This window comes from Anomalospiza imberbis, chromosome 12 (assembly GCF_031753505.1).
Source record: "Anomalospiza imberbis isolate Cuckoo-Finch-1a 21T00152 chromosome 12, ASM3175350v1, whole genome shotgun sequence".
Lineage (NCBI taxonomy): Eukaryota > Metazoa > Chordata > Aves > Passeriformes > Viduidae > Anomalospiza > Anomalospiza imberbis.
The window spans coordinates 568,981-588,224 of NC_089692.1; the positions used below are offsets into that span (position 1 = coordinate 568,981).

General features: G+C 41.4%; 1 protein-coding gene across 2 annotated transcripts in view; it reads right to left on the minus strand.

Annotated features, from left to right (window-relative positions):
- Positions 1 to 19,244, minus strand: part of CDH11 (cadherin 11) — an 82,396-nt gene that overhangs the window by 3,987 nt on the left and 59,165 nt on the right. For both annotated transcript variants that reach the window (XM_068202436.1, XM_068202437.1), the window contains exons 3-12: positions 16,814 to 17,209; positions 14,659 to 14,953; positions 13,782 to 13,901; positions 13,204 to 13,371; positions 10,828 to 11,015; positions 9,101 to 9,354; positions 7,766 to 7,902; positions 7,446 to 7,567; positions 6,248 to 6,365; positions 114 to 365 (exon numbers count right to left, since the gene is read on the minus strand). In XM_068202436.1, coding sequence (XP_068058537.1) covers positions 114 to 365; positions 6,248 to 6,365; positions 7,446 to 7,567; positions 7,766 to 7,902; positions 9,101 to 9,354; positions 10,828 to 11,015; positions 13,204 to 13,371; positions 13,782 to 13,901; positions 14,659 to 14,953; positions 16,814 to 17,041 — 1,882 coding nt within the window. In that variant the 5' untranslated portion in view covers positions 17,042 to 17,209. The remainder of the gene's footprint in view (positions 1 to 113; positions 366 to 6,247; positions 6,366 to 7,445; positions 7,568 to 7,765; positions 7,903 to 9,100; positions 9,355 to 10,827; positions 11,016 to 13,203; positions 13,372 to 13,781; positions 13,902 to 14,658; positions 14,954 to 16,813; positions 17,210 to 19,244) is intronic.

The following is a 19,244-nucleotide window of genomic DNA, read 5'->3' on the forward strand; positions in this document are numbered from 1 at the left end:
CTATAAAAATAAAAGCTAAAAAATCCAGATTCATTTCTCCATCTTGGAGCTGAAGGCAGGATTTTTTTTGTAACACAAGCCCAGACAAGCTGCAAGGAAGGAACTTTTTTCACCTAAGAGAATGACGATGCAGGCCAGGATGGCGATGAGGGCGCCGGTGCTGAGCCCCGCGTTGAGGACGTAGGCCTCGGCGTTGCAGGACAGCAGGGAGCCGCTGCCGTCGCAGCCGCACACGCGGATGGTCAGCGTGTTGGTGCTGCTCAGCGGGGGCACGCCGCCGTCGCTGATCACGATGGGCAGGAGGTACAAATCCTGCTTCTGGCGACTGAACCCTTCCCGTCTGACCAGCACGCTCGCTGTGTTATCTGGTTGAAGAAGAGAGAGAATGATTGTTAATTCTTCCATAGGGCTGTCCTCTTTAGCCAATATTGAAAAGGAAATTATCTCGCTGCAAAGGCTCTCAATTTTCTGGGGCTTTAGCGTTATTTCTACAATAAACCAGTAGAAAATGCTGCCTTTCTAACGACCCAAGAGCATTTACAGGATTATATTTCATTCATATAGCACCACACTCAGTTTTAATTCTTTAATTAACACAAGCAACACAGGTAATTTCTTTCTGATAGCACGTTTTAGTATCTGTAACTTTCTGAGAAATTCACAATATTTTTTCAACTACCCAAATGGCTGGACCTTCTTATTGCTGTCTGATCTGGTTTTAGTTTCTCTCCAGAATTAAAGCTTTCAATGGAGGGGCAAAACCCATATCTCCCTTTTGTGTTCTTGGCACCACATATGAAAGCATGGTAGACGCTGTCCCCCAAAGGGCTCTGATAATGAGGCTCCCACCACAACAAAAGCTAATATTTGCTGTGTATGGGCAAATTTGAGCCTTGTTGTTTCAGTAAGAAAGGCTGAAGGTAACAACGTTTTATCAGAATCTGGTTTTCACCCAAACTTCCAAAGCCAGAATTCAGAAAGCTGGATCATACATGCACAGTATGTCTGGGCACATTTTGAATCACGTGGATGTGAGGAAGAGTTAAATCACAAAATCAAAAATGCCCTCAGTTGGAAGGGTCCCACAAGGATCCAAGAGTCCAACTCCTGGCAGTATTGCTGTAACTCTATTCCCATTGTCCTCACAAGAAGTGACTTGCCATGGTGCAGGGGAAAGAAAATGAGCTGCCATCTCAGCACAGGACATTTTGGATGGTCCTGCATACTTCCTCTGGCTTAAGCCTTGGAAAGGGGACAGTGTGAGATGACTGCCTGAGCTGAGGCAGCCTGTGCTTCCCACTCTCAGCAGAACACCAACAGGGCTCCCTTGTTGTGCCCCTCCTCTCTCTCTCTCAGCTCAGCCTAAACCAAAGTTTATAACAGTTGCAGACATCCCAAAGTAAATAAAGTGAAGTAATCACATCCGTGGTTTTCAGACTGTCAAAAGCCAATTTATATTGAGGATTTATTTCATACAACCTTTCCTGGCTTGCTATGTTCTTTATTTTTCACTGTATAACAGAAAGGGGGGAAAAAAGAGCAGTTCTTTTATCTGCTGAAGGAGGGCCATTCACCTCCAAAGGTATCCACTTTACTGCTGCCTCAGGCTTCTGCAAATTAATCGTTTTCCTGTTGAAGAGTCAGCATAAATCCCAAAATTTAATAATGCAAACCATAAAACCTCTCCTAATGATCTAATCACTGTGATTTCCATGGAAATCTGTGAATAAATTATAACCAAAGAGAAGCGTTCTTGCCTTGCATTAACCACCCTTGCAGGCAGTGCCCCTGATGTAGGACAAGGTCTGAAACTGCCCCCAAATTTGGCCAGTCTATGGGATGAGGAGGATGTTTGCACAGCTTGACTCTCCCAGGAACTTCACCAGAAAAGATGAATATTTAAGGTGGAGCTGTTACACACCAAATGAATCCATCCCCCATATCTGCCCCTGTCCTGCCAGCCTACACCCCTGGTGCCCTGAATGGCCACCTGGGCTTGACAGAACTGTTGCTTTTTGGTGTTGAGTCTCACAAAAACAACAACTGGGTAGAAAGGAGCTTGTCAACTTCTCCTTTGCACAATGTCACATTTGCTAAAGACAGAGACACTGATAAAGATCTGATTGTTTATTACTTGTGGCTCTTGGAGGTGTCCTGTGTCTCCCTCAGAGTCCTCCTAATCTCCTGAATATTTACATGCACTATCTAAACTTTGAGGCACAATTTTTTACAGGACCTTGGTGATATCAATGTCTGCATGACAAAAGCCTTATTTTAGAACTTTAAATTAATGGGCTTGTAACACTTTGGTACAAATAGGAATACAGCATCTAATATCTATTAACCTAGCAGCTAACTTAAACTAATATATTGATCCAGAATGAAATATTCCCCAGAGTTCTCTAAAATGCACTTAATAATTCATTTCCTCAATGGGAGAACCAAGATCTGCTCCATTAAATGAAAAACCACAACAGGGCAGATTATTCTTGTAGCAAAAAATATGAACATTAACAGGGGGCTGAGCTACAGCTGCCTCAAGGCTGCAAAGGCAATGTGCAAGGAATGACAATACCATATATTAGTATATATAGTCTTTGGCTATGCATTTTTTATCATATATTTTATTTTTCTTGCCTTTTGTCAGCTGAAATAGCATTTCTAGTTAAAAATAAGAAAAGGATGGCAAATTATTCAGCTGTTATACAGACTGGCCTGGTCCACTGGCCTGCAGTCACTTACACTAAAAAAACCTGGTTTTGATCCAATGGCTGATTGATCTGTTTTAATGGGAAGTGATTTTTGGTTTAACATAAATTTTTAAAAAGAAAAATCCAATCAACATGCCTGGCTAAAGTTTAAAAAGGAGTACAATACATCAAGTCTAAAAGGTCATTTTTTAAACTTTTCCTTTTACTGTTTATGTTCACGTCTCACATTTAGAAGAAACATAATATCCATAAGAGGAAAAACCCCCCTTTCTCACCTAGAAAAAAGATAACATATAATCCCAGCTAATATTCTCATCCTTGCTTTTTTATTATTTTCAAGGCCCAGGAGTAGAACTATAATCCTGGTAAAATGGCATTTTTTAAGCCAACAGAAGTTAAATGTCAATACTAGCTTAAAGCTATTACTTAACACATATGGGAGCTACTTGACTGTCAGTCCTAATGAACACAATGGGGGTTAACACAAGAAGGAAAAGAACAATCATCTCAAGGCCATTCCCAAAATATCACATTTTTCCAGCTATTATTGCCTTGGCTATCCAATATTCAAAGATGTTGCAGGCAAAGATTCCCTGTGCTCTCCATGAAATCTTCACAATTAGAAGCTAAAATTGCATTATTCTTGGTGATACTTATACTGATCTCCCTGACCTTTGATTTTTGTCTTTTTTTCTGGTGATCTTATTGATGATTTCCATTTTTTCCTGTGTGCATCGGCAAATGTAGCTTAGTTTTTGGGGGCTTGTTAACACATGGATCGTGTAAGGAGGACTCTAGATTACAGGAGCTGACTGCAGTGTGAACTTTAAAACCTACATGAGGTGTGAGGCCTGATTCTGCTAGAAAATGAAACAATTTCAGGGGCCCAGCTGTCTAAAATCTTTACCTTACCAGGAGTGGCAATCACTGTGGATAATCCATGGCAAAATCCTGTGACTTGATTGTTTGTGTCTTTCAAAATTTTCTTGTTGAAAAAGTGTGAAGCACATGTTTGAATTTAAAAAGTAGACTTTAGTCACTGATTTTCAGGGGCTCACAAGTTTAATTTCAGGCTCTGTAAAGCTCTATCTTGTGAATTTGGAACTGCAGCCATTCCAGTAATGCTGGGCTGAGGTAGCTCAAGGAAAGGGCATTTCAGCACAGAAGCCAGCAGGGTCAAAAGCAGGAAATCCTTTTACTCAGAGTCTGCCTCTTTGCTGTGAAGTGCCACGAGCCTCTGCTGCTGTTTTGAAGGCCTGACTTCAGTGGGAGTGGAACTGAGCAGAGCCCAGACAGACAGTGCTGTTTGTTTATGTGCTGTAATATAAGGAAACAGTGCAAAAGTAATTCTGTGTTTTATCCCAGCGTGGGCAAACCATTATCTCATGTTTTCCATGGGAGATGGGCTCAGCTGAAGACTTGGTAACACAGTGGGCTATTAATAGGATGTAGAACGTGATTATGCTTTTTTGGATTACTGCAATATGTGATTACTTTCAGGAGCTGGTAAAAAGAAACTCTATTAAATGATAATTATGGGACTGTATTCACTTTAAAGTTCTGTAATAGGCCCAAACACGGGGGTTTTCATTAACTGTTCTCCACAGTTAATAAAGCCATTTTTCTCTGAAAGTAGCAATTCCCTCTGAAAGCTGTGGCATGGCTTATAGAATACTCAGACTTACCACTGAAAAAAAACAACTTTGAATGACCATGGACATTATTTGACTTGCAAATGGTAACACACTCTCCCTAAGAAGTTTTTTTTTATATGTGAGTACACAGAATTTTAATTTTTTTACTTTGTTCTAGTATAACTTTTAAAACCTCACAAGAATATGTAAATTAACAACATAATTGCACTGAGGATTGAACAAAATGAGGGAAAGAAAGCATGAAAATGAATGAATTTTCTCAGACTATTCATTTCCCAAAAAGAAAATTATGTGGGAAGATTCAATCCCTTAATACTATCTTGAAATAACCTTTTTCATTATTGTCGGGAAGAAACCTTACATTAAACTGACATCATAATTTCCACTACAACACATTTTTATCTGGGTTAATTTTGTCAGTAACAAATTTGCTGCTTATGGAAATGAAGGATGAGTGGGATTGGCTGGAGTCAGGAACCATAATACCACTCAGAGTATCTCTACTCTGAGCTGCACTTCCTTTGCTAGATTATAAAATATAATCTATTTTCAGTTTGATGTGGTGGCCATAAAATGTATTTTATAGCGAAACTTGGCCTCTGGGTCTCAAGCAAAGAATACATGCTTATTTACTCCTCTCTAAAAATACACCCATGAATTTTTCAAAACTTGTGTTTTATTACTTTAAAGAGAATAAATATATGCCCTGCACTGGCTCCTTTATGAATTGCTTTTGTATGTACAAATGTCAAGCACGAGGCAACAGTATTACTTTGATCAGTCAGGAATAACAGAGATTTTGTTTGGGAACTCTAATGATTATTGCTCTCCCTTCAGATGTGGAGAGATATAAAGTGTGCCTCAACAGAACAGTTTTTACTGAAATCATGTATCTGGATTGTGTTGCCATTTGTACTTCTGGCACTCTTGGATTCATAATTTAAGCCAGTTCAATCAAGTTTTACTTTTCAGAAAACAGTCAAGTTTCCTTCAAACATTAAAGCTTACTAATCAAAACCAATTCCTTAGAAGCTGAAACAATTTTTGCCCTGTGAAGGGAAAAAAAATGAACATTGAATCAGAATATAATGAAATAAATCAAATAAATACATATAATGGGCAAACCTGTCTTTTTTTTTTTTCAGTTTGCCCACTTCCTCTGGCTCCCTCAGCCTCTGGCAAGTTCAGGTCACTGATGTTATTATGTTGTGATCAATTGAATCTTGACACTCACCCAGGCCTGAGGCTTTTTTGTTTACAAATTTCTTACATCTTGCCATCAATCTGAATGCAAAGCTCTACTTTATTTCATGAATACCAATTTGGCAAAGGGATCAGGATATCCAGATCCTGAGACAGCCAGCACAGGTATGTTCCACAGCACAAATCCCCGTTTCATTTCCTGCACTGGGCAGTGATTTGATTCCATTGGGAATCTAGCCCACCTCTCTTGTGATCCATAATTTACAAAAGCTGGCAGGCACAGTGGTGAACAAATGCAAGCAGCCTAATAATTTATGCTGTCTCAGCTAATTTTAGGTTTGTCTAAATCAAGGACATCTGCCAATTCCATTTACTGAGTGTTTGGCAGTGTTTTTTTCCTCTTGCTGGGAGATAAAATGGCAGTGGATTCTTCCTGCCATGTATTATTATGTAATTTAAAATATGCATTTAAGAAAATTCAAGTGAGTTAACAAACATCCCACTTTCCCAGGAACATCCTTGCATCTCAGCTGTATGCTTTTGCCTTCCTCCCCTAATTCTTGGAGAAAGACACTCTGCCAAAGTTAATGACAGTGCTTTTGCGTGACATTACATTGGCCATTAGTTCTACTTTGTCATTTCTTTGGATTCTGGTGGAGTGGGAATCTTCACACAAACCTCTGTTGTCTCTGAGTGTAAAATTTGGATTATGAATAATTTCAGGTGGTAAACTGAAGATAAATCTTGGTCCATTGGCCGAGTCATCCTTGTCATCAGCACTAATTGTAATAAATTGCTGTAAAAGAAAAGCACTCAGTAAACAAACAGCTCCTTCTCTGGGTACATCACATACAGGCAGCATTCTGAGACAGCCCTTGAATAAGAATTGTAAAATAGCAGAAGCCTCCTCAAATACAAACATAAGCAATTAGAAACACAGAGCCAACTCCAAACTACAACAGGCAATCTTTAAATACTATTGCATTAACCACCCTGGAACTACAGCTGTAAAAGCATACACCTTCAACATTCTTATACACAAATATGTGTTAATGGTAACACAACAGACTAAATAAAATTCTGCAGAAAACTCAGCAGCTGAGATAGTCTCTTTCAAAATGCTGCGCTGACTGCAAAGGCACAGATCATGTGCAGAGCTGTATTTCTCTATGATCCTAACCCCTCTTCCTCACAGATTGCCAGGAATAAATCTGTTGGCTAAACTCTACAAGCACTGCACTGGGATTCTTCCTGTAAGACACTGAGTATTTCTGTAATATCCAAACCAGTCTCACAACTGGGAAAGCTGCCCCCAGCTCCACTGGCCCTGTGCCAGTGGGTACTCCCAGCCAGCACCAATCCCACTCCATGCACAAAGCACTGGATAACTGCTGATAGCTGTCCAGAAATAAAGTGCCTTTCTGGGTGCTCAAGGCTTTCTGGTCAAAACCTCAAAGCAAGTGTTCATTTATTCCCTCTCATTGGAGCTGATAGGACAAACCTGGGCTAATGCCCTGAGGGAAGAGCTGTGTGTGCAGGGAGGTGGGGGGAACAGGGAAGGTGGTGGGAACAGGGAAGGGCCTGGAGGAAGTGGTGGAAACAGGACGTGTTGGGAACAGTGAAGGTGTTGGGCACAGGAAGGTGGTCGGAACAGGAAGGTAGTTGGAACAGGAAGATGGTGGGCACAAAGCAGTGGACAGAGGAAGATGGTGGGCACAGGGAAGGTGGGGCAGGGGAGGATGGTGGGCAGAAAAAGGTGGTGGCTCAGGGAAGGTGGTGAGCACAGGGTGGTGGTGGGCAAAGGGAGGTGATGGGAAGAGGGAGGCGCGGAGAACAAGGAAGGTGCTGGGCACAGGATGTGCCGGGCAGGCCATACCTGGTTGCTTCGGGCATTCTCACACACAAAGGCTTCGTAGGCAGCCGCAAATTTGGGAGCGTTGTCATTGACGTCAACGACCTTGATTGCAACGGGAACTTTGGCTTCCTGGTGCTGTTTGTCTGCGGGAGAGGCAACACTAAGATGAGACAGAAGCAGGACAACCCCTCAAAACAAAAAGTTTCCCATCTGCATCCAAGGAAAGATCAAATATGCTGAGGTATTTCTGCTGAGATTTCTTGCAGTTTATCAAACTGAGACAATTGGAGGATTACAAGATTCATACCACTGATTCTAAAACACCTCAGTGAAATACTCACGGACTTCAACTGCAAAGACAGAGATATTATGCCAAGCCATTTCTTCCCTATCCAAAGCCTTTATTGTCTTGATATTGCCATCTTCTGCGTTAATAACAAAATATCTTTCAAGGTCGGTGTGTCGATCAATTGAATATCTAAAGAAGATTGAAAGTCAGTAATTAGAGAAAAGAAGGACTTAGGAGTTTCATGCATCCAGATTTGTTCAATATAATTATTATTTCTAAATAATTGTAAGTAGTACACCTATTGTCATCCTCAATATCATTGTCAAAAGGACGATATGTGTTCTTTTAAAAGGAGAATCACCTGTTTGGTTTCTACATTTAGGAAAACAGTATATCAGAATGTTTGTAATAAGTGAAAATGCTGGTCTTTGAAGTCTCTATATCAAAGCCCTAATATACTCTTTATTTTCTTCTCTTATAAAACATGATAAAAATATCTAGTGAGATATTTTTTCTCTTCTGTTTCATATTAATCTTGTTGATCTTTTAAGTCTTCCAGTCTTTGGTTTACTCGGAATATTAATTGATCATACCAATTTATCAGCTATTATCCACTCTCCGCACATTTGTACAGCTTTATACAGCTCTGACATTCATAACTTCACATTGAAATTCTTTGAAATGTTAAGTATACCCACAAAAGAGGTCTTCATAATTTAAGTTACACTGAGAACATGACAAATAAAATTAAACTAATAGAAGGCTATTATAATATAAGAATTCTTTACTATGAGGGTAGGGAGACCCTGTCACAGGTTGCCCCGAGAAGCTGTGGCTGCTCCTGGCAGTGTCCACTGTCCAAGGCCAGGTTGGACACTGGGGCCTGGAACAATATGGGACAGTGGAAGGTGTCCCTGCCCATGGCAGGGGGTAGGAATGGATGAACCTTAAGGTCCTTCCAGCCCAAACCATTCCATGAGTCTGTGATTCCAAGACGACCCAATGTAACTGCAGAAAGTAGGGGTCTGTGTGGGCTTGTCTTTAAAAATTAACACTTAACAATTGCCCAGCTCAATCCATAATTTACATCTTAGACTTTGATATGTTGAGAAAAATCCATGCTGTGATAACGGCACAAGATATTTGTGGAAAATTTCATTTAGAATAGAGTCTACCAAAGATGCCCTTAAGTATATTTTAATTAGACATAGCTATAGTATGATACAGGCTTTGAGAAACTGGCAGCTTGTGGAACAGGCACAAAGACAATGCTGGATGATTAAACTTTCAGTATTCTGGGTGTCTGGAGATCTGTCACACTGTCTTCAGAACTTGTCTAACAATTCCAAAAGCTAATGCTCAGAAGGAAACAGGAAATCCAGCAAACCTTATAGCACTATTGGCAGCATCCGGGTCTTTGGCATGTACTTTTCCAACCACAGTACCAGATGCTGCATTTTCCTGTACTTCAAAAATGTAACTTGGCTTCAAAAACACTGGTGGCTCATCAGCATCTTCCACCGCTATTTTCACTGTCACCGTGTCCTTGAAGGGCCCGTTGCTGATGAACTTGGGGTCAATGTGGACATTGGCTGCCTCCACCTTCAGGCTGTAGGACTTTTTGGTTTCATAATCTAAGGTCTGTGAGAAACAAGAGGACAGTGCATTCCAGAGTCAGGGAAACCAGGCTGTAAGAGCAGCAGGCAGTGCCCCAGTGTTCAATGACATCAAACAAAGGTGAGCGTCTGTCAACGAGCTTGGACTGAAATGTGTGTATTTAAAAACATAAAGACTCAAATGGAAGGAGCTACATTCTATGTATGGAGCAGCATAGGAAGGCACTCAAAATATCACCACAGAGTCCTGGTCTTGCTCTTTGCTTGCTGTATCACTGAGGAAATCATCTGTACTGGAAATATGAATTTTGTCTCCATCCAGCCTTCCAGACAGCACAAAAGTGCAATGGATGGGAAAGGGGCTCCCACAAGAGGCCTGGCTTTATCCAGGCTGGTAGGCGTTCCATGTGGATGTGGTTTGAAGTGCTCCTGGGTGCACCATGAGATAGCACACTGATAAGTTAAATCATTTAGGTAGTGGGGAAAATACAAAGATAGTTTGCAGTGCTTTCATTCCTGCAGTTCTTTCCAACCACAGAACTCATAACGCTTTCCAAAGAGGAAGTGGAATAATGCCCCATGGGACAAGCCCTTTTGGGAGCCTGATCAAAGTCACAGCGCCTCTTCACCTGCATTGGCATGAAATGGCTGCAGGGTTGCACCTCAAAATGATCATGCAAGTGCCAACCACAATTCACAAAGTATGTTAACACCAGTGGAGTGAAGTGACAGCTCACTTACATTTCAAAACACACAAAAAAATCCATTCCCACCTCTAGAACAGAGACAGAAATTGAACCAGGGCAGTTTTGAGCAGAGGAGACCTCTGGGTCCCTCCCTGAGGATCTGCCCTAAAGGGCAGGGCAGGGTTGACCAGAAGCTGACCAGGTCTTCTCCTTTGAGTTCTGATTATCTTCAAGAGAGATAAATAGCTCAAAGATACAAAGGGCAAAATGATAATGCTTCCATAATAATAAGATTTATGTTCTGTAATTTGCAATTTAAAATTAATTTGATAATGCGTTCAAAGCTCCTGCTGACGGGCTGTGTGTGAAATCCCCTCTGCTGCTTTTCCCATAGCCTGTGACTCCTTCAGAACACTATTGTGGACAATGCACAGCTGAAGAATTCAAACTATAGGGCATGAGGCTTTTCAGACTGAACATAAAGCAACAGTGAATGTCTGCTACTTATCAGCACTAGGCAAAACTTCATTAACAATGAAGCTGATGGCATCATATTTTACCGTGACTTTTTATTATGAATTCATTTAGTTTGTGCAATTAATCCATTGTACAGTATTTATGTAACTCTTCTTGGTTATTTTCTTCCATTCCAATTCAGCTAATGGGGAAATGGAATATTAAGAGTTAATCACACCTTGAGAAATGAATTAAGTGAAATTTGCATTTACTAATTTTAGCTTAGGTAGTAATCCATTATTACCAAATATTCTGTCAGCAACAAAAAACACTACATAGCAGTAGGCATCACTCACCTTCTTAAGCTTCACAACCCCTTCCTGAGTCTCATAATCTGTGGTGATTTCAAACATGTCCATGCCATCTCCATCAATGATGCTGTAAGCCACCAAGCCATTCTCCCCAATGTCAGGATCTTTGGCCTTCACTCTCCCCACTTCCTCTCCCGGGACAGCTGCTTCCGACACTGACATCTGGTACACACCTGGGCCAGGGAGAACAGGCATGTGCCCCAAGTGAGCAAGCTGCTCCCCACTTGTGTGTTTACTCTTTGAACTTGAGAGTTCCAAATAAACACAGTGATTTTTGGCATTTTCACTCCCCTGAAGGAATGTTGTGTTGTGTTGTGTTCTGTTCTAAAGAGCTTCGAGCAGCAAGTCAGCTGTGAAACCTTAACCCGCATGGATAATGTGTAGAACATGACCTCCTCCCTGTTACCCCTCTGCTCAGGGAGGGACTTAAAAGGACAACTAACCACCCAGAATGCAGAAATTGTTGTGGCATCAAGGTTACCATCAATAGCAGAGATGTTATTACAAAAATGGAAGGAAAACTCTCTCTCACATGACTAATGGAAAAACCTTTACCTCTGTTTCTCATTTCTGCCCATTCATTCAAGAGGCATAGATTACATACAGTGAATTGGATAAATCCTGTCTGCTGTGCTGGCTAAAGTATAAATCTGCTGCTTTCTATGGCTTGAATTTGGAGTGTGAATATAGAGCAACAATGATTATTAAAATTTCACATCACAGAGAGTATGTACCAATTTGTATGTGATTTCATGCCAAACAAAAAATGGCTTTCCCACAGCAAGCTCCAGTAGGAAAACCATCCTCAAATATCCAACAGGTGTTTCCCTGGGTATTCAGGGACACCAGAGGAGAGCAACACTGTTCCTGGATAAATCTCTTTCCAACAGTTGTCCTTTAGGCACTACTGATTCCAGTAGTGAACTTTGCCAACTTTGCCAACCCCCTCCAGAGTTCAGATAACATAACCTGATCCCAAATATATAAATCTATGTCAGCATTTTCTGCCACATCATCAGCAGTAATAAACTGGGGATGAAAAAAAAAGGGATGATAAAATAAAATAATCTAATTTATTCCCCTTTGTAATTGCTCTTTTTTGCTCCATGGGCACTCTAGGAACATTAGGAGACTTACACCAGGCAGGGACTTGGCTCATTACCCATAAAAACAATTGCCACATGTCATTGAAATAGGTCATTAACTCCAGTCACAAAGAACCCAAAATTTAAGCATATACCTCATTAACAGCTTGAGCAATGAACATTAAAAACAAAAAAAAAAAAAAAACCAAAAAAAAAAAAAAAGGAAAATAAAAATGAAAATATCAGTAATTTGGCTGTTTATACAGACAGCTAAACCCTGGTTTTGAGTTACAAAGCATTCCCAAATCAGATTTAACCTGGGGGTTAATGATTAGGTAGAGGAACTGCTTTGGGGCATTTCTGATAATTTAACATGTTCTTGCAAAACACTCAGTGAAGGGGCTTGAATTCATAGAAAAATCCATAATTTGATTGCGTTAACAAAATATTGTATACTGGTGTCCCAGGTGGAGGGAAAAGGCTGCATAAAACCTGATTTTTTATGATTTAATCCTTTTCTTTTTGAGGGGTAAATAATGCTGACACAGATTTTTGCATTCAGCTCTTGCATGAGAAGCCAGGGAGCTGCAGCACTGGAAGAAGCGCTGTTAGAGCTGTTAGAGGGATAGCCATGGCCAGGACATGTCAGGGTCAGAAGTGCTGCTCAGAGGAGAAACACGATAGGCTGAGACGGCTTTGAGTGAGTCTGCACTGCACTCAAAAAACCCCAAAGCCACGCAGAGATGAGCTGCAGAACAGATGTGTGGGCCCACTAATGTACTTCCACCCAGCTGTGAAGGCTGGGTCTGGTAATGTCAGCCCTGATTAATTTTATATGTGAAAAGTAAATTGCTCAGGTATTAAAAAAATTACTGTATTTGAGCTCCATTAATACACTTCAACAATTAAAAAATGTAATTGTGCTAAATTTAGTTTGTTTTGTGATGGTAAATATGAGTGAGGAATATATAAGTCTGTCTCTCTGCTCATGTAAGCTATACAGCATGGCCCAGTAGCTTCAAAAATGAAGTGTAGGGTCAGAAATCTTTGCAATTTAATTCTGGCCCTAAAAAAGTCTCACTTTGCAACACAAAGCAAATAATCCAGACACTAAAGTTCCATATGTTACCAGCAAAAAATGAGTAAGTAATACTGCTTCATTCACGTGTGGTACAATAATCCATCAGTTATTGCCTCTTCAAGCCTTGGGTGTGTCTGATACCTCACAAACATGGGTCCTGGCAGGAAATGGGAGAAGGATTTTGTTGGTACTCACTCTGTGGGAACTTTGGTGGGTTGTCATTGACATCTGTAAGCGTAATTGTCACTTTGGTTGTCCCTGAGAGGCCTCCCATGTGTCCTCCCATGTCCTTGGCCTGTATCACCACGTGGTACTCCTCCTTGGCTTCTCTGTCCATGTTGGGAAGGGCAGTTCGGATGATTCCTGCAGGCACAAAGGAAGGTGGCATACACAGATTTAACGCAAACCTGGCTGCTGCATTTGGAGTGCACTAAGCACAGCAATATTTGCAGTGATGGTGGAGGTTCTGCTTTCCCCGAGCATTGCTGTGAGGAAAGCAGCCCTAATATTCCACACAGAGGACAGGCCTGGAGAATTACAGCTGAGCACAGAAACAGCCTTTCAATCATCACAGCATACAGAACACGCAGAAACAACACCAGCTTTCTAGTGTAGAAGCTCCAGCAAATGCCAGGAGAGCAAGCTGCAGCAGAGCAGGAAGCTTTGCTCAGACGCAGCAGCAGCTGCGTCCCATCAGTACGTTCAGTTCACCTCGATGGTCAGTTCACCTCGATGGTCACCAGGTGCCACTCAGAGAAACTGTTTAACAATACCTGTTTGAGCCTCCACCGAGAAGTAGGGTTGACCTTCAAGGATACTGTAAACCAGTTTGGCACTGTTCCCATAGGTAGGGTCATCAGCATCTGAAGCTGTTACCTGAATAACTGATGTACCTAAAAATGGAGAGCAAACACAGGAGGGAGAGTCAGAGGCAAACACATCTGGAAGGACCATGCAGAGATGCTTTCAGTCACACAGCAGAGCTGTTCCTAAAATTTCTTATTTCCATGTTTGGTAAATGAAAATCAAAATTATTTGACAATTTCTATATGACAAAATATACTCATATGATCCAAAAACATCTGTCACCAGCTGTGATGTGGATTAATGTTCTAACCAGTGAAGTTATAAAAGTCAGCAGTCACCCTGCACCGTTGTGGTTTTTCATCTCAGTAGTTTAAGCCTTATATTGCTTTTGTCATTAGACAGCCAAACAATAGAGTTTTCCTTTACATTTTTCTCAGTAAGTTTTGGAAAAATCATTCTTGTAGAAATCTCTGAGACAGACAGAAGCTCAAATAGGAGATGAAAATGGAATAGATGGTGAGGCAGTAACTTCCCAGCTTTATTACACAGCTCTGCCAAAGGAATAATCTTTGTGTTTACCCCAGAGGATTCACAGTCCATAAATTCCAGGGGACTCTTATGCTCCTTCCTAGGAGGAAACATAGTTCTATTCTAGGAAGGTCTCCCAGTTAGGAGCTGTGCAGAGTTTGATTTGGCAGCAAATTAAATACATCAAGTGAATGATGGCTGAACAAGAAAGTAAATTTTTCTTCCCCAAATCCTTGACAATAAAAATGAAATACAGCTAAGATGTCCTGACAGTGCAGCACCTTCCACAAGGGCAGTGCCCTTCTGAGCACTCACCTACATTTGATCTCTCGGGCACATTGGCATGGTAGTTTTCATGGAGAAACTCGGGCGGGTTGTCATTTATATCTTGAACTTTGACAATGAATTCAGAAGGGGGTTCCAAAGGTCTGTTTGTGTTCCTGTCCACAGCCTGAGCTGTCAGGGTGTACTGAGCTCTCTCCTCCCGATCCAGTGTCTTGGTTGCATGAATGTTCCCTGATTTGTCATCAATAACAAAAATGATTCCTGCTCCTTCACCTGAGAGAATGTATTTAATGTTTCCATCTCCAGAATCAATATCTGAATGAAGCTACAAAAGGAGAAACAGACACACCTTAACAAGGGGAAACACATTTCCTGGATGTGCTTGTAAAACAAAGAAGTGCAGGAAATTGCTATCATTTCACAGTTTTCAACAATTGTGGCTTCCATCAGGCAATAATCCACACTCAGGGACATGCTGTGACCACAGGTACCCTGCATCCAGGGCAGTGCCAGCCCAGACATGCCTCCTGCCACATGCAGGACTCTGCTAAACCCAAAATTTCAGATTTAAGGAAGAGAATACACAAGAAGATGCTTATAGCAGGTTCTTTATTCACATGAAGATGGTGGGAGGAGTAATTTTTACAAAGATTTTGTACACTTCAGTGAACCATCTTCTACTGGGTTGCATGTAAAAAGCTGTTAAATGACAAATGGGATGAGTTAGGTGATAAATGAATGAGCCCAGCTGTGCCCAGGTGTGCAAGAAGGCCAAGGGCACCCTGGCTTGTAGCAAGTACAATGTGGACAGCAGAACCAGGACAGTGACTGTCCCCTGTACTGGGGGCACTGCTGAGGCCACACCTCGGGGCTGTGTCCAGTTCTGGGCCTCCCCATTCAGGAAGGACATGGGCGGGATGGATCATGTCCAGGGAAGGGAACAAAGCTGGGGAAGGGGCTGGAGCCCCAGGAGCAGCTGAGGGAGCTGGAAAGGGGCTCAGCCTGGGGAAAGGGAGGCTCAGGGGAGCCCTTGTGGCTCTGCACAACTCCTGACAGGAGGGGACAGCCGGGGGGTCGGGCTGTGCTCCCAGGGGACAGGGACAGGAGGAGAGGGAACGGCCTCAGGCTGGGCCAGGGCAGGCTCAGGGTGGACACCAGGAGGAATTTCCCCATGGAAAGGGTGCTCAGACCTTGGCAGGGGCTGCCCAGGGAGGTTTAGAGTGCCCATCCTTGGAGGTGTCCCAGGAAGGGCTGGAGGTGGCACTCAGTGCCCTGGGCTGGGGACAGGGTGGGCATCGGGCACAGCTGGGACTCCATGGGCTGGGAGGGCTTTTCCAGCCTTAATGATCTTGGGATTCTGTGTGATTCTGTGATTGCCAACTAATTTTTAATTACACCCTCTCTAATATAAAAGAGGCAACAAATGCTTACTAAACATTCTTCATTCCAAAACCAGTGCACATTTCAGTTTGATGAATGAGGGAAACATTGAGCCAAATTACAGATCTATTGATTTTATATTGACAGCTACAAATTGCACCATTTTAAACCAGAATATCCAGCATGGTATTTGCTGACATTGATCCTGTTTCTCCACTCCTTTTGTGCTGGGGTTAAGTTAACACCATTCTACTGCCCATTTAGAAACTGGCAAATATACTGGTTTGATTACCTGTTAATATTTTACTAGTGTTAGACAGTAGCAGAATAAAAAAATCAGTCCAGGATATGTGCACATACACACATGCACACAGATATTTACCTTCCTCTATACATAGCCCTCAATATATTTAATTGTACTGATAATTTGAAAATGAGAGGATAAAAAGATACCTATTTTACTGAGTTGCTGGGTTAGACATTCAATTTTCAATTGCTGTTTTTAAAGATCTGAGAATGATATTCTTGAGACATATTTTTCCTCCATTTGTTAGTATGGTTCTTGCTGTTTTGCTGAGTAACAGCCTGCATACCTTCATTCAAGGACTGCTGAGGTCAATGGAAATATTTGTCTTGAATTAGGTTGTATTTTGCTTAGCATGTAAACTGAGCTTCCAGAAAATGAAGAAGCAGCTTATACTGCACAAAGGCAACAACAACAAAAAAAAAAAAACCACAAAACCACCTCAAAAATAATAAAAATTAAGAATATTAATCAATGGCTGAAAAAGGAATTCTTTCTTACCCTTCCTACCAGCACAGGATCTGGTCCCGTGTACTCCTCTATAACAAAGAACTGGTTCCACACCCAGCCTCTCTTGGAGCGGTGCAGGACTTGTCCCTCCTTGCCCTTCTCGTGGTGCCCGTGCAGCGAGGGCCGGGCGCGGCCGAGGCGCTCCGTGGCCAGGCCGTGGCTGTAGCACAGCACCCCCAGGCAGAGCAGAGCGGCCTGTAAACAATGGTCCTCCTTCATTTTTGGTTAGTGTGTAGGCACAGGAGTATCCGAGATTCTACCCCTTCCACCTCGGAAGTCAGAAAGTCTGGGGCCACTGGGGAGTTTCAGACCAACCCTTGTGCACATAGGATGCCACCACGCATTAAACACATCACCTTAATGCTCTGCAGCTTCCCAGCTCAGTTCCTGGAAGAAGGGAAAATGGAAAAATTTGTCAATTCTTTGAGGATCTAGTAGGGTTTTTTATTTAGCAAAACAAAACTAAGACTGCAAAACTGGTAAATATCAAGATAAGAAGATTAAAATAAATACATCAATGCTGATGAAATCCTGAGTAATGATCAGATTTGGTGTTTTGCTACATGCAGCTGCCACCTTGCAGAATCTCCTGGCTGGCTGGTTTGGCCACTCAGTGACTGGAAGTTGAAAGACAGATAGGGAATCATATTTTCTCATGATCCTTTCAAATAGATTTAGCCCAAGATGCAAGGTAATTGTAGAAATACCTAATTTGGACCTAATCCCTCTTTAGAGCTTAGATATAAGCCTTAGATATAAGCCGCTAAGGCAGAGGTCCAGATATAAGGGAGATCCCAAGACTTATCAGAAATGCAATATTTCTCCACCAGCCCTTTCATGATCAACACATCCTTGTGCTGAACGTAACCATCCCTGTTGTTTTCTGGGCAGGAGCATGGGCTGGCAGACCTCCAAGGAACTCCAGTTTGGTTTTAAACCTTGGAAGCACCTCTGAGGATCAAGGCACCATCAGCACTGATTGCCAGTGTGATGCATTCAGATATTTTCGATAGTATAACAATTGATTTAACAATTTATTTCTAATTTCCCTGGGTGTCAAACCAGAATTACACCGATCTCCTACTTTCTTATACTTCTTAAAACACTAGGTCAGATTTAATATTTGAGGGAGAAATTGCATTATACAGTGGAACCCAAACTAAGCAGGCCTCAATCCATCACAAAGGCCACTTTCACTTATCTCTGGGGTTTCCAACATATTCTCCTTGAATCTTTACACAGCAAATTTTACAAGGTCCCTAAAATGTTTGGTTAATTTTTGGTGTGAATTCACTTTACTCTTCTGCAAGATACTGAGAAAAATCTTGATGTTATAGTTATACAGGCAAATGTATAAATATGTACCACCATCAACTGTAAAACATAATGATTTTTAAATGTGAAATAAGGAGATCTTAATGGTATTTTCAGCAGAGAAAATGTGAATATAGGCAAAAGCTTGAAGCTAAGCACATTCTGTAACTCCAGCCACAGACAAACATCTCACTAGTCCCAAACCCACTCATTTGGGGTTGTCTTTCTCACATCCTAAGCAGTCATGTCCTCCTTCCACATTCCATTTACAGTTACATAAAAATACATTGGCTGACAGGGGTTCATGAATAAGGAATGACATATTTTGGTTTATTTCCTCAAAAAAGATCAGCTTTCAATTTTATTATACTGAAAACTAAAATCACCTCAATTACAGCACCAAACTAGCTCCAACATAATGAGTGAAATGACATTCTCACACAAAAATGCAAATATGGTCTGGCTTTCCCAAGTATATTTATTAAATAGATTTGGTGTATCCATTTGACTTTTTCCTATTGTTACATGATGACACATTATAGATTACTCACACCAGCAAGGAACACATAGAAAGGAAAATAATCCCTATGATTTCGCTCAGGAAAATGCTTCTGTTTTGACACAATGTATGTATGTGAAGTATGGGGTATTAGGTCTGTGGTTTCTATTTCATGTCTCCATCTTGCTGAGGGGTAAAAACAACAAAAGGCTTAAATGTCATGAAAACTGAGATTTCACCTATTTTGGACACTTGTTTTGCACCCAGCTTTGCATATGGGAAAAAAAAAAGGTTGGGATTTGTGCTGTAGGGATCACTCATGTGCAGTAGTTAGAGGGGATTGGGCTCCTGGAATGTTATAAAGAACCTACATACTCTAAACATGGAATAGGAAGATATTCCTGGACAGCTGTGCATTTCTAAACGTGCTGTGAAAAAAAAAAATCGGTAAATAAACTTCTTATGTTAATAGACTTGGAGTGCATTTGAAAATTAAACTCACTGATAGTCATTCATCATTAGCATCACAGAATGATGTCAGCTACAGAGATAAGTAAACAAATCCCCCCACTCTTCCCCAACTCCTCATAACTGTTATGTAAACCAGTA